The 15,798-nt window shown below is 44.7% G+C and overlaps 4 protein-coding genes across 4 annotated transcripts; 1 reads left to right on the top strand and 3 right to left on the bottom strand.

Annotated features, from left to right (window-relative positions):
- Nucleotides 1-1,437: 1,437 nt before the first annotated feature.
- On the bottom strand, nt 1,438-2,072 carry BHQ10_000668 (uncharacterized protein; the record flags this gene model as incomplete). The annotated part of the gene is made up of 2 exons (XM_040879292.1): nt 1,438-1,870; nt 1,942-2,072. 2 exons carry the CDS (start codon nt 2,070-2,072, stop codon nt 1,438-1,440), a joined length of 564 nt encoding a protein of 187 aa, XP_040729173.1.
- A 2,176-nt stretch (nt 2,073-4,248) lies between these two features.
- BHQ10_000669 (uncharacterized protein) lies at nt 4,249-6,092 on the bottom strand (the record flags this gene model as incomplete). Its single annotated transcript, XM_040879303.1, has 6 exons — nt 4,249-4,533; nt 4,594-5,403; nt 5,458-5,534; nt 5,590-5,736; nt 5,875-5,906; nt 5,959-6,092. The coding sequence occupies 6 exons, from the start codon at nt 6,090-6,092 to the stop codon at nt 4,249-4,251; spliced, it is 1,485 nt and encodes a 494-aa protein (XP_040729174.1).
- A 746-nt stretch (nt 6,093-6,838) lies between these two features.
- BHQ10_000670 (uncharacterized protein) lies at nt 6,839-11,278 on the bottom strand (the record flags this gene model as incomplete). Its single annotated transcript, XM_040879315.1, has 4 exons — nt 6,839-7,462; nt 7,514-7,723; nt 10,706-11,048; nt 11,100-11,278. 4 exons carry the CDS (start codon nt 11,276-11,278, stop codon nt 6,839-6,841), a joined length of 1,356 nt encoding a protein of 451 aa, XP_040729175.1.
- Nucleotides 11,279-13,796: 2,518 nt separating this feature from the next.
- Nucleotides 13,797-15,237, top strand: BHQ10_000671 (uncharacterized protein; the record flags this gene model as incomplete). Its single annotated transcript, XM_040879326.1, has 3 exons — nt 13,797-14,168; nt 14,220-14,748; nt 14,819-15,237. The coding sequence occupies 3 exons, from the start codon at nt 13,797-13,799 to the stop codon at nt 15,235-15,237; spliced, it is 1,320 nt and encodes a 439-aa protein (XP_040729176.1).
- Nucleotides 15,238-15,798: the final 561 nt, after the last annotated feature.

The following is a 15,798-nucleotide window of genomic DNA, read 5'->3' on the forward strand; positions in this document are numbered from 1 at the left end:
TCTTATTTGCCTCCATGCTCGATTTTAGCCCGAGCCGAAAAACCAGGCCTACAACTAAATAGCTAGCCCTAAGACTAATACATGGGTCGGGCATTCGTCAACGCCTGCATGCAAGACTAGACACAATCTGGTCATCCGAGGAATAAACAATTACGCCGGAAGAGTTCAACTACACATTCGTCATTTTCGCTTCCTTACGAACGTCTTGAAAACTCAGCTTGTTTTCTGGGTGACTCTATACACACAGACACGTCGAGCGGGGCAGGGGCCATACAATTGACGTTCGATCATTCGCAGTGTTCTCATTTTCCAAGAAAATACGTACCAGTGCGAGAAAAAAAGATAAGTATCCCCGCACTAACTACGCCATAAAGTCAGTCTTTCCCCTCCAAATGTGTGGGGATTGATACTATGTACAGATAATGGTCGGTCTGAATATTAGTAGGGCATCTAGCCCCATCGACTCTTCACGATAAGCATGTGAGCCGCGGTTGCAGTGAGACCATTGACAATCTTGGTCGCTTTGAGAAGTTTCCCAGTCGTGACGAGTTAGCAGTATCCAGAGTATGATTCATGGCTGTAGGAAAAAATGTCCTTAATCTTGTTGCTCATATCTGACAGTTGCCCTAATTTAAACTGGGCGGGAGATCTGAAATTACGTCGATCTCAATGATAGGCCAACGTTGTAATCGATCATCGCTGTCAAATTATGAGATTCTTTCCACTTAGGCTGATGATTAGGTAGTATTTTGATCTTCCTTAGATCTTGACACATGATAATCCTCCGAGCGAGCTCTGAATGTCAATTGTTACGATTCGGCAATCTTGTTTCCCACATAAAGAAAGCAACAGTCGGTCAGCCCAAAGAGATTTTGACCAGATACTGGGCTAAAGCCTGCAACTCCACTAGACTAAAGGCCGTCGCTGGGCTGCTAGGATTGTCTTTTTGCAGTAGTTAGGGCGCCACCGATTACCCCTCGCGATCGGCGGGCTTAGGCTCAATTTCCAAGCCTCGGAAAGTCCTTTTTTGAAGCACGTATTTCACTTCTGTGGGAATAGAAAATATACTTTCTTTGGATATCAATGCTCTTGATTTCTACAAATCATATTCAAACATGTGATTGCAAAAATACAAACTTCGAGCAGTCCCCGAAGAATTAGGGCTTTGGGCGAGCCCTTTCCGGATTGGGAAATACTTGCCGAATTCGAATGTATCGGCCTTACAGAGAGCTTTGAGTTGTACCGATCCTGGATAGTGAGGAAGAAGGATAACACTTCAAGTTCAAGTATTTTGGTAGCTAATTGTCGGAGCAATATGCTTTTTTGTGATTGAACGATGCAGTAGACAGTGCCTAGGTATCCAATATGCCACTCGTATATTCCATATCATCGTAAAATGCGTAGAACCTTTCTAATCAGATCAAGATATCATATATATCACAAAACCATCGCCAATCCAGCCACACCTAAAGCACCAAGCACATTGACCCCCATGGCAACCCCCGTCGGCGCAACAGCCCTCTGCGCCGCCAATGCCGTACTACTCGACGTCGCCACCGCAACAGACGTATTCGCATACAACGCTCCTGCATGAATCTGCGAATTCACCTCGGCAATATAACTCTTTATCGATGCCGGTAGGGACTGATACCAGGCTGGTGTAGACCCGTTCTGGAACTCGGCAGCTAATGAGCTTCGCGAGCTAGAGTCGAGCAGATCACCCAGTACAGATAAGGGTACAGCAGTCATTATAGCGGGGATGAAGCCTGCGGGTGGTTCGGCGATGTTGCTCAAGTTGGCGGTTTGGACTGCTACTGGTGTAACGCCTGGAGCGGGTGTTGCGGTGCTTAGGGCTGACGCGAGGGAGCCTCTATATCGAGTGTAAGCATTGTTGCAGATATATGCATAGGTGAACGGGAGGAAGGGAAGATATGAGCCTACAAAATCGCTGATATCGATGCAAAGTTGGACCCGGATGTAGTCGTGGGAGCTACGCTATCCCGCTTCTCAATCGCTGCAGATGATAAGACTGCAAATGTGAGGAGCAAAATTGACAAAATTGTTGAATGCATGTTGACGACGTGTGATACACTGGAAACAGCTGGAAAGTCCAGCTTTTTTTTTTTTTGCAGTATGTATGATATGTAAGATCTGAAAACTCGTGGTCTTTGCTGGAGTCGTTAGATGTTCATTTGAGCATATAACAGTAAAGATGTTGCTAAATGTATAACGAGCGAAATTGTAGCCAAAAACTTGAAAACAGAAAATAAATAACAAGATAGTAAAAGGCTGAAATCTAGGCTCACTATAATCCAAGGCTTAAACCGTGCTACTAAGGGCCCAGCTCCATGCCCTACAAATGTATCTTAGCGGGCTAACCAGCCAAACGTCAGTGGCTCTCGGCATCCCATCCAACCAAGTCTACGGCACTAGCCTATTTACCTCGGCGAAGAAAAGAGACCAATACATAGGACTATTCTTTGATTTACTACTAGTTTATTGGATATACCTAAGGAGGGGGGGTCTTGTATCCTTCGGATCTTCCATGTAGTCAGTCGTCGAGTAAATATCTCATCGAATGCCTTCAAATTAGTTAGTCTTCTGACCAGATTGGCTAACGAGGGTCAAATAGAACCCACTTACAAATCAACCATGTTTTACACTGCTAGGCCAATGTTTTTCACTTCCTATTCCTCATAACAACCTACAATTTATACTAACCCATGATTCTTACGCCATTTCAACATTTTTAACGTACTTTTGGACTAGTGCTTTTACAGATATTATACATAACGCTACAAGCTACCAATAGGTTTTGTGACCATCGTTTCTGGCCCTTTTCTTCAAACCCTGTGGCCCATCATCTCCCGAGGGAAACAGGACGTGAAAAACGGTCTCCAGGAGTGCTCCACAAGCCCTACACTCCAGGGAGCTCTGGGCATTGGCTGCAGCGCCACACCACTTCCAGCACGCCCATCGTCCTAGAGAATGTTTAATAATTATATAAGAATAATTTATCTAATTATTATATATAGTATACTATTCTAAAGTAAGTAAATATTACGTTATATACTGAGAATGATAACTGTTAGTCTCTACTTCTTTTTTCTACTTGCCAATGAATGGGAATATAAATGTCATCTGAGTCGATATCAATTGATGGTAGGGTACAGACATACCGGGCATATTTCGTGATCCGACGGAAGGATTCACCACAAAAAATGACATTATCCTTGTTCAAAACATTGTGAAAAACTATATCAAAGCACTGGGGTCACGTGGAGACCCCTGCTGGTGGCCCTGGTTATAACCATCAGAGTGGTTGTCGACCGCAGAGGCGATCTCATGGCGCAGCTGAGACAGATGCTCGCTAATTTTTTTAACGGTCCTGGCCAACAATGGTTTGATACAGATTGTAGCGATAGTATTCTATTGGTACAGAGTAAGCTGTGGAATGTGAGAAATATCTAGGGGAAATTCTAGATATGATAACGTAACGCATTTCATCTAGTGGTCATTAGTTGGAATGCAAATAAGGCGTTCATGGTCAGAAAATGATTTTTGATTGATCCGCTGATTATAACGTGCTAATCTTCTTTACTTAATACAGTAGCTGACCACCCTTGCTCGCCATATATAGCTTAAAGTAATTGCCTTTCGCTTGTATTAGTTCACCGTGCGTACCTGCTTCGATGATGTAAAGTGGCCAACTTGCTTACCAGTCATGAAATGTTCTCAGCGGATCTTGCCCGCGGTGTAAAGGTTCTGGAAGTTGAGCGTTTTATGGTTACGCTGCAGACCGAGTATAATCGCTTGATCAAGGCACCTGAAGCATTCCGATCTTGTACTTGTCCCAGGCCAGATTGGTAAGACGTGCTGGGGGCAAGATTTCAGCGGCGCTTCCCTCAGCAGAAACATGCTGCGGATCTTAATCCGACCGTTTGGCGGGTTGCTTGTCAGATATCTTCGTAATTTCTAGAGCAATATCGATACTGTGACGCACAGCCTTTAACCGCTCACCCTGTAATTGGGCCCGAAGATGTTTAGGGACCAGGTGCATTTACTCCCACGGGACAGGCTTAACCCAACCCCTTAGGGTCGTGATTATCATAGAATTCTATATACAAATTTGATGGATCTAGCTATCAGGTGAAAAGATCCAAAAGATCAAATCAGAGACCATCAATCTTCCCAGGGAAGGGAGGGGGGGGAGGTAAAGAAAAACTTCGTACACTTCCGGAATACACTTCAGGTCTGTTCAATCCTACCAACTTGGAGTTGTTCAGGATCGAACGATCGAAGGGCCGCACCGAATCTTTTCACCATCTCTGTAATATCAGCAGCCGGGATTGGAGCGAAAGAGAGACGGAAAGTAACCTCTTGCACTTCAGTATCAGTACTTGCTCGAAACCAGCTTCCAGGTATCACTAATGCTCCTTTTTCAATCGCTTTGTCATATATTTCGTTCTCAATAACTGCGGGGACCCTTTGGCGGAAATACTGGTAATACTGTAAATTGACTTTGATCCAGATCTAGTCATCCAAGTTAGCACTTCCTTGAACAGACACTAAGCATATTATGATGATTCATACGAATAATCCTGCGGTAGGCTTAGCATAAGTGATGATACCCGGCGGAAGATGCCTTTGGACTGCCGCCTCAAACTCGTCCCGCCGATCGCGGAAAATAGATTGCAAGTACAAGATTCGATTCGCGAATCCAGTATCAGACCATGCATCGAGAAGCTTCAATAGGAATATCTGCGAGAATCCGCTGGGGCTTTGAACTGAGGTCTCCTGGATTCTCGTCACACGTTCAATTATCTCCAGAGGAGCCGTGATCCATCCAATTCGCAGGCCCGGTGCAATCGTCTTTGACACAGTATCCATTCTGAGTACCCGACCATCGGAATCTATGTTCAGATAGCTCTGTATCAGTGTCTTGGCCACCATCTTAGGCAATGTTTGCCCAATATCTGCATCGCAATTCAGCTTTTGGAACTGGATAAAATGATAAGGGTCATCTTCTAGGATGTAAATGCCCCAATTTTGAGCGATTTCATATATCAGTGATCGTCTCTCTGGTGGCACTGTAACTCCTGTTGGATTTTGTCCTGTCGGTATAGTATAAAGAAGTCTTGGTACTTTGCCTTGAATAGATGAGTCCCAATGGCGAAGCATTTCGTCAAACGCTTCAGGGACAATTCCGAATTCATCCATTTGCAGTGGAACAGGCTTGATACCGAGCGGCAATGAGGTTTCGATCATTGTCGGGTACGTGTATTCTTCGACGAGCACGGAATCTCCCCTCTCCGTGAGCATTCGAAGGGCGATATCCAATGAGGATGTACTACCAGTAGTTAAGACACAGCCCCAATCGGCATAGGGCGGGTCATGGTAAATCTGTGGCTTCGGGTCAGTCTTAATCTTGGAGCGCTAAACAAGCTATGGACTAACTTTCACTTGTTCTCTGATCATTTTAGCAAGTTGTGGTAGGCCGGTCGCTTGCCCGTAGCTAAGAGCAGAATTCAAATCTATCGTTCGTTAATATGACGGTATTATTCATTAAAGTGATTCGCATCAACTCACCACAGCTGTTTGGGATCCTTTCTTTTTCGGATCTTGGTATATTGTGTGCAAGACACTTATCATTCATCCCAATGCTTGACTCGAAGCTCACATCTTCAAACGGATAAAGGTGCTTAGGGATGACACCTGGACCCATCGACACAATATCTGGATGTTTCATTAGGCCGATATCATTAAGTTACTTTTGCTCATCTACCTGGATGCTTTTTCAAAATCGCGTGCAAACTTTGCATTCTAGAAGGCTAAATCATGTCAGATCCAGAGTCTAGACGGGTGAGAACATACTTGTCTCATTCTGCATTCCGTGCTTAGGATATCTAGACAAAGCGTCAGTAATTGACTGTTATGTAGAGAATGAATGGTACAAACCTTGCCAGCTGCGGCTTTTTGAGTGCATTTTGATGTGTGTCTACGATTTCTTCGAAGAGTAGTCCGCTAGTGGTAAGTGGTACAGTAGGAACTCCCAGTCCAGCTTTATATGCATCAAGAATTGGAATTTTCATGAGTTCCTGTCGACAATGAAGCGGTGAACCCTGTACTGCGCCAATCCCTTACTGAACACATGTATTTCCAGTGCCCACTACATGATTGTTCACGCGGGCCGTTCTCACCATCGAAACTAAATCAGAATGCAGATTTCATACCCCTCAATTTACAGCAAAAAATCGATAATTAATACTCACATACACTGAATTTGGGGTAGTGACTAAGGGTAAACTCCTCTGATCATGGGATGACTGCCTCGTTCGATTGTCATTTATATCATGTGTTACCAAGCACAGTAAACAATAAACGGCTGGATAGATCTAAGCGCCCTTGTGAGTATTTATTTGGTGGGCACTGTCGTAGTAAAACCTTAAACTGAAGAAACTTGCAATTGATAAATAAAGTAGCCAATACTGTATTGCCTTAGACCCTAACTGAAAGCATAGAATAGTACAGCATTTTGCAGATCTTTGCAATGAAAACATCAGGTGCACATCGTTCTTTGGAAGTTTCCAGATTACGAGAATGCATTATATTTGAATGAAGGCTGTATCACGTCGTATACTCTAGATACTTCCGGATCAGTCTATTAGCGTGATAAGACCCTTAACGACTCCTAGGATTAAAATTTCCTCTGGTAGCATTGTAGAGGCTTGCATCAATGTACGAGTTGCGTCTGGATCTGTCAAGCTGATTCCAAATGAAGTATTGCAGGTCACTGCTTGATAGTGTTACTTACACACTCTAGACAAATGACTTAATATCATGATGCCTGAGATAGCGTAGCCAGGCTCTGCCGTTCCTCGCGATGGTCATTCAGTCCCCAGGCCCATGAACTATTGTCATGCACTATGGCCCGTCTCAAGTCCCGCTTATATTTATTAATGTAGGTGCCGCCAACCGCCCGGTGCATGAGACAGGTATTGTCCCATATAATCAGGTCTCCTATATTTTTCCATTCCACCTGCGTAACGAACTTGTCTTGTGTTGCGTGTTGCATCAGTCTATCAACCAATTCTTTTGATTTTTCAAACTCCAGTCCCTCGATGTGATGGATATGAGAGGCGATGTAGAGGTTGGACCGCCCCGAGGGTTCGTGCTGTTGCACAATGCGATGTCGTCCCATTGGGAACTTTGACGGGTCAATATGGCCAAAATATTCCGGTGCGGCCAGTTTGCGAGAGTGGTGAATTGAATGACATGCCACATACTCATTCTCTAGCAGCTCATGCTTCAAATCCATTGGAAGCTCATCGAAAGCGGTCCTCGTATCCGCGAAGGCGGTCTGGCCTCCATGTCCTGAAGGCGGTATTTCTTTTCCAAGAAGAAATGAGTAGCTCGCTCGACGAGGGTTATAGCTCGAGTCCACATGAAAAAGCAAATTTCCCTGTTGAGGATGTAAGCAAATTGCACAACGTCTTTGATCAATTAGAAATACCTTTTGAAGCTTCGTAGTCATATCATCTTGACTTGCCAAAGTACCATCTAATTTGATGTTACTCATATCCATGAGTTCCGTACGATTTAGCCGTCGTACTGTTCCAGGCTTAATCCAGGGCGTAACATCATCTAATTCCCCAAATCGGGCCGCTAGTTGAACTTGGGTGTCTTCTGTCAATTTTGTTCGGCGAAAGACAAGAAACCCGTACTGTAAGCAAAGACGTCAATTAGTAAATCTACCCCGAAAACATGGATTGATTTCATACTTGAGAAATAGCACGATAAATTTCCCCGAAAACATCATCCTCCAGCGCAACTGACACGTCTACGCCAGAAACCTCAGCACCAAATGTAGGATGGATTTTTTCCACAGAGATATGTTGAAAATTTCCGTTAAACGACATTTAGATGACGTATTATGGTTCAATCGGTCCTTTAGGTTGTCAAAGACTAGCCCTGATCTGGATGACGTAAAGTGGTAAAGAAGGACGAAAATTTATAGACGGTGAGGCGTTAGAAAATGCTGCCTGATTTGAGCTCACGTATATATAAGTACCTCAGAGCAGGGCTAAACAACACATTTCTCAATCTGTAAATTCAAACTGTATGAATTTCGTGTCGCAATAGTGGCGGTGTGCATTGGTATTCTCCTCTTCCTCGCATGCCACAATCAGCTCACATGTAGGGAAACACAGAGCATGCATGCAGTTTATCCATAACGCAGTATGCGAACTTCTTCCTTCAGAAATCCGAAATCCGTTGTTCAAGTCGTCACAAAGTAGCCCCTCTCCTTGCGTATGATTATTTAGACTGATCATCATATCTCAATCCTCTTCCCTGCAACCTCACATAGGCTGCCCAGTTTGTTCTTGGTGCTGCCAATGAGTCGTAGACCCCGATTTTCATCCCAATTATATGGATGAATTTGAACCAATATGATCAAAACTATGCACGAGCGAATGTGAAACCAAAAAGAATGGAACCTGCCTCCAACGCAATTATTATTCATATCGACACCAAAGGTCAACAGTTCGTAGCCCGAGTGTTAGTCCCCGCTTTGAGTAGATCTCGAATTCGAGTATCATAACCCAAACGCAGTGATTAATTACCCATTTTACGACCACTTCCCCACACCGTCGATAGGAAGCTGCGTGGCAGATCCTGCTGTGTAGGTAAATCGCCCTCCTTATGCGGTACTACATATATTGATTTAAGTAGCTGAATTGACTGTCAAGCTAGCCGCAGACCGCCTCCGATCGATTGAGCCCCTTCATGGCCGATCTGGCTTGTCGATCGAGTGCGCCTTTAACCCTGCATAATAGAGTGCATCACCTTGTACACTAAACTCTGATGTTGATATACAACAATCGTATCGAATAGCAACAGAACTCTTCTTATGTAGCCTGCCATTCTTAATTTTCAAATTCTATTTAAGGGGCTTTGACTTCTTGAACGGATTCAACTCTTTAGAATGAGTGCACGCATATAGGTCAATACTAGTGGGTGCACAAGGCGAGGCTTCTTCGATTATACAATGATTCGTCTGTCGGGCAAGGCGAGTACTAAGTTAGTTACCTTCGTTTTGCCAAGCCTAAGTGGAGGTGAGCTTAAAGAGGTTACCGGTAGCGTGTTTCGGATTTATTTTCCAGAATGGAGTCGCAAGAGTGCAGAAGGATTGACCCTGACCCCTTGCAATACTGAGTTGGCTCAACCAATAAGGCCAAATACGAATTCGTACTAGCCTAGTGGGGTGTGATTTATCATCAAACTCAACAAATTATATGCTAGCCAGAACAACGACATATCGACCTACTTGTAGAAATCTCTGGGATGATCTACATCATATGGCTCTTCAAACCACATTGGTCGGCGACGAAGGGTCAGAGAGTGGGTGGGTCGCCAGCGTTTCGAAAGGCACGGATATCTCATTCCATTGTGATGAAAAGCTCCCACATCAGCCTTTCGTCACATCTATAAATTGCCGATCCTTTTGTATTCAGCTTGGTCGGTCGAATTGATCCGCCTCAAGTCTTCTACTTGAAGAACTGAGAAAAGCTGCGCCTCTTTTGCCCGTGAATCAAGAAAAACAAATTTCTAAGGCATTTACAAGTCGGTGAGAGTACGCAGTCTTTCTCCGTATTTTAAAAGCAAAATCGAAACAGGCATCAAAACGAGCACGATGCTCCCCAAGACACTGTTTCCCCACCCAAAACCAAGGCGCTCATATAAGCTTGGCATTGACATGGGCAAGGTTGCCCCAAATATTGAGCGAATGACAATTGCAACAGCACTGGCACTGGCGGAACAGCTCGGAAATATGTCGACGAGATAAAGCTGAACTGAGACGAATATCAAGAGACATCCGATGCCTGTAAAACCGGTTCCAATGATGGGTATGACCCAGTGCACTTGGCCCTCTATAGACCACCCATACCAGAATATGCCAATAGCAAGCCCGAAACATCCAGCAGTGAGGAGAAGGAGTCGATCTTCAGGTTTGACAGAGTTTTGATGTGTCTGTCGGCGTTTCAGGTACCAATCTGGAAACCATCCTGTTAGAAGTTGTCCCAGCCAAAAGCCAATACCTTGACCCAGGTACACAAGGCCAACTTCCCCAAGATTAAATCCGTACTGATCTGGAAATATTGTCGAATAAGTACTCATTAAGGAGTACATGCACACGTATGCTATCGCACCAAACAGCGAGAGAATGACAACGATTGGCGATCTTAAAAAGAGTCTGCATGGCCGTGAGACGGCCTTTCGTACAACCGAAAGTCCAGTGCGCGCATCTCGATTTTCCATTGGCTGAATGTTAGAAGGGACAAAGGTTTCTCGAAGCAACAGAAATGTTAGGACAGTCGAGGATCCTGACTACAGATTTGTGAGCTTTTGCGTCGTGAGGTATTACCAATTGGTGATAGGGTGCGCCCGATTTCTCCAAATTTTAACTTACCAGAATAGCCATTAGACGAAATGTCCATCTCCAGCCAAGGTTCATAGCCATGTAACCTCCAATGATCGGACCTATTATAGATGGTAAGAGTGCAACCTCTCGGGGTTTTGAAAGTACAATTTACCAACAGCGATACCCTTAGGACGTCATGTATATAGTTAGTCCACCACTCATGGTATTGAAAGAATACGAGGATGTGAATACCAAAAGTTGCCCACTAGCCAATAAACTTACAGCATAGCCTCGCTCATCCACAGGGATGATATCCGATATGACGCCCCCTCCAACTGTGGCTGGCACAGAACCTGCGAATCCCATGAGAATGCGACCAATTATTATCATGGGAATGTTCACGCTTGTTGTGCATATGATTGTGGCCGCAACAAAAGTAGTGTTCGAGCCATGTATAAGGGGGCATCTCCCGTATACTTCACTAAGTGGGGATAAGATAAGAGGACCGGCAATATACCCAATGACGTGGACTGATATTAAAAGTGAAGCAACTGAAGAGCTGGAGGCGTGAAAGTCTCGAGAAACTTCATGCACGACTGGCGCGAAGATGGAAGATCCCATGGCGCTAACATTTGTCAGGTTTGAGTCCTTTAATATCATGATGATGATAACATACTCATTGAGATCCGCGAGTATGACAAGGCAGACCATGGTCAGTTTCTTGGATTTGGGCCAATTCATGGGAGCCTTGCTATCGTCTCCATATGTCTTGGCATTTTTTTGGATGGCATGGCTTTTTTTCTTTGCCTCATTGGATTTGAGGTTGGACCGAAGCTTGGACAGTGAAGGTGCCATACTGAGATTCAGTCGGATCACTCGCTTAAAGAAATCACAGGGAGAAACGAGTAAAGGTGTGCAACAATTCTTGCAATCCAGGTCTATTTATTAGGTAGCCGCAGGTACCAGGGTGACTTAGATTATGGTGGAATCTATGTGGAACAATGTTTCCTGTAGAGCAAGCAGCTACGACGATTGCATTCCTGCAAACAAAACATACAGAAACCCACCAAACATTTGTTCAACCCACTCTTTATGCGAACTGTTCTGACTATTAGCTTTTCGCTCATGAATGGGTATCAAAAGTCCACCAAAACGCCCTGACATGCAGCTTTAAACTTAAATCGCGATAGTACTACCTTGTACATGAAAGGCCCACAAGCGTGAAAAAGACGTTAGAGAACTGTTTGCTGGGCACTGTGCTAGATCGAGATTCTTGGCCGTGCCGGGAGCTCATCCCTTGCGTGCTCCATCCAGTACGATCGATCAAATCCAACTCTGAGAAAACTATGAGCTCAGGGTAGCCAGACCACAAGCTATCCACTCATCACTCTGCTACTACATGTGAGGAGTAAACAAGTATGCAAGATCGACCTTAGAATTTGCCTGGTTGATAAAGGCCAAACAGTTTGAGACAACAGCCCAAGATCAAATATTCATTCTCAGATCGTGGTGGATTCCCGTCCGGATCCATTTCCTTTCGTCATTCCAACTGAGTCAAAATTCCCATCTATGTTCGACAAAGCTCTTCAGCCCGTTATAGATACCCTCGACGCCACCTGTTATCAATCTCGCCTGTTGCTGTGGTCGTTGTAGTGCTGGCTATGAGCGGGACCAAATTCTCATATGATCAAACCAACAGGCGAAAACATGTCACCTGAATTCATGTTAAGTGACGCAGACTTAAACCATAACAGTTCTTCAGGTTCAAGTTCATCATCGTCTGTCAAGGTTTTGATGCTTCATGGTCAATGATTTCTCAGTTTATACTTAACGTATGAGATTAGTCTAACATTATCTGTGCTGTAGGACACGCGCAATCAGGCCAATTTTTCAAATGCAAGACACGCTTCTTTGAAGAACGTTTGAAGAATACCATAATTAGATCTGCTCAATTTGGAATTGCTTCACCATCAATTGATACAGTTCAGTTTTACTATCCTTCTGGACCATTACCCGCCAACCCCGACCAACCTCGTCATGATGATGATAATGGTTGCAGTACCTGGACGTGGGGATATGGAGATCATCAGACAGACAAAATATATGGTTTACAAGATTCTGTGGACCTTTTGTTCAACATTCTCTCAAAAGACGGCCCTTTCGTTGGCGTGATCGGATTTTCGACGGGGGCTGCTCTGGCTGCCATCATTACTTCCCTTCTTGAAAAGCGAGAGTCAATTTGTGGGTTTCCGTTTCAAGTGAGTCAGGTCTGAGCCATCTGTCGAAAAGATTTTGAAATTGTCGTACTCAGTGTTCTTTTTTCCAGACAGATCATTTACCGTTCAAATTCGCTGTGTGTTTAAGTGGATTCAAACTCGGCCATCCCATGTACGAAAGTCTGTATCATCCGACAATCAAAACGCCTACTCTTCACGCTATTGCTCGTATTGACACAATGGTTGAACCTGCAGAGACTCTGCGACTAGCGCGTATTTGCAATGACGCCTTACTATTCCCCTTCTTCGGCACCCACCATGTTCCGCGAACTCCACAATTCTTAGATGTATTAGCAGAATTCGTGCAAAATGCTTTTCATAACGGAGTTTAGTAGGTATAATGGGAGAAAAACTGGTACCAGTTCAGAGAGAATGTAACAGCGATTGTATCTGAAGTCTATCTCTTTTCCCACCCCCTTACATTCCCTCTTGCCCTGCCCGCACATATTTTAATCAGGAGTCGTGAATACTAGCTTTCACAAAGAGAGATGTATTGTTTGCTTATCGGTCCTGAAGAACCCAGTCGGTAACAATGACCAAGTTGCCTCCGTCGATTAATCTTCTTTGAGCCTTCTGGCTCTTCGATCTTGCTCTGCGGATTGCAACCACTTACCTTAGCCTAATAGCAACTATCCTGTATTGAGATGGCCAAATCACAGTTGTAATTTTACAAGCATCGATTTATATCCTGCTCGCTGGCTCATGCCAAACTTGAATGTGTCTCGCCCCTTGCCTCGTGTTACACCCACTATGTGTCCAGTATCATCGTGCCTGACCCAGGTATGTCCTTCACGTAGTTACCCATACTTATAACMCCATMCCCGCCATTTTTCATAAAGATCGGACGCATAGTCTGCTCAAAATGTTTGGATTGATCTTGTGCTTTATTCTGACCGTGATATGGATTATCGTGGTTGAGGGCGCATTTCGCCGCAAATGCGTAGGTTGGTGAAATCAATCCCTTCCGGCTATACTCATGCTGACGACGAGGGGGCCACCCAGAGCGGGAATTTCAGCAACGTCACGGTTGCCGCCAACCTAAATGTGCCCCAGGAGGTTTCCTTCGGGTCGGACGTCTAAGAGTCTTGCTAAAGGCTATGAGAGAATGTCGCTCTTTGGAAATGATGCGTACCTGGCATCAAGACTACGGCAATACTTTTCAAACAATCCTCGGGCGTACGCTTATTGTTACCATTGAACCAGAGAATATTCGAGCAATTCTTTCTCGGAAATTCGAAGACTTCGACCTGGGACATTTCCGAAACAAGTCGTTGGAGCCCCTTCTTGGAACCGGCATTTTCACAAGTGACGGTGAGGCCTGGAAGCACTCGAGAGCACTCGTCAGGCCAAACTTTCAACGTAATTTAGTAGCCGATGTGGAGGTGTACGAGAAGCACGTTTCCAAGCTCATTAGCTGTTTGCCTAAAGATGGATCCATGGTGGACCTTCAAGATTTATTCTTCCGGATGGTAGGCTATAACTGACTAAAGAATGGATACTCGGACTGACTATATTCATAGACCATTGACTCTGCTACGGAATTTCTCTTTGGCGAATCTGTGGATTCTCTGGATTGCAGCAGCTCGGAAGGGTCTGATTTATTTGCGCAGAATTTCGATATTTCGCAGAAAGGCCTTGCCATTCGCACTCGTCTGGGCCCTTTGATGTTTTTGTACAGAGACAAAAAGTTTTTTCAGTCGACTGTAGAAGCACGACAGTATGTACACCGGTTTGTTCAAAAGGCGATTGCATACCGAGCAGCTGTTGATGCCGGAGCGGAATCCGAAGATTTGGCCCCTCGATATGTATTCCTCCACGAGCTTTCAAAGCAAACACAAGATCAAAAGGCCCTTACTGATCAGCTACTGAATATTTTACTCGCGGGTCGTGACACTACTGCAAGCCTTCTTACCACCACCTTCTTCATTCTCGCCAGAAGACCCGATGTGTGGAAGAAATTGAGAGCCGAGGTATTGATTTTGAAAGGCCGACGACCTTCATTTGAAGATCTCAAGTCCCTAAAATATCTCAAGTGGGTAATAAATGAATGTAGGCCCCCCACTTTCATTTGAACCCCGAATTCAAATACGCAAGTGATATAATGCTAAAAATCAATCAGCCTTGAGGCTATATCCCCCGGTGCCGGTCAACTCACGTACAGCTAACAAGGACACATTTCTTCCTGTTGGTGGGGGCCCGGGTGGTAATGAACCTCTTTTCGTACCTAAAGGGCGGAAAGTTCTTTACAGCATTTACTGCATGCATCGCCTCCCCGAGTTATTTGGATTGGATGCAACCGAGTTTCGACCTGAGCGGTGGGAGAATCTCAAGCCTACATGGGAATTCATTCCCTTCAATGGGGGTCCCCGTATCTGTATTGGTCAACAATTCGCCCTTACGGAGACCGCTTACACGGTCGTGCGTATTTTGCAAGAGTTCAGAGATATCGAGAGTCGGGACCCGCAACCCTTCAACGAGAAACTGACGTTAATCATCACGAGTAAGAACGGCTGCAAAGTCTCCTTGACGCCATCGTGAGCTTCTATCCTCTTATCCCGTAAAATGTTTCTATTTGTTTTTGCCTCCTTTGCCGTTTACAAATCTCTTCCCTATCAAGCTACTAAGGACAGGGTTGCAACGTTTGAATAACCCGTGAGAGATGTCAATGCGTGAAATTTGGGAGACTTGCTTCATAGAAGACCTCCAGCCTTTCTTTTTCCCGTGTTCAATTCAATTTCAGGACAGTCTTCCGTGGCTTTGAAAGGTTGAATATACTCTATTATCAATAGTAATCAGGTGCTGATTGGACAAGGACGGCCGGATAACTCTTCACGTTGCCGCACAGGCTAGTTCACGGGACGCTTGGGAAGACTTCTCGAAAGTGGTGCGGATGCTGATATTGAAGACAAGAACGAGCAGAAAGCTCTTCACTTTGCTGCACAGTCTTTCTCACAGGTTGCTTTAGTAATGGTTCTCAAACTCAGTGCAAGCATTTATCTCCGAGACAAGCATAGCCAAAAGGTTCTTCTCACAGAGAGGAGATCAATGCTATAAATGAATGCCAGAACGTTCATTCTGACATGGAAACCTATGGATGTG

The sequence above is a fragment of the Talaromyces amestolkiae genome (assembly GCF_001896365.1).
Source record: "Talaromyces amestolkiae strain CIB chromosome Unknown scaffold1.1, whole genome shotgun sequence".
NCBI lineage: Eukaryota > Fungi > Ascomycota > Eurotiomycetes > Eurotiales > Trichocomaceae > Talaromyces > Talaromyces amestolkiae.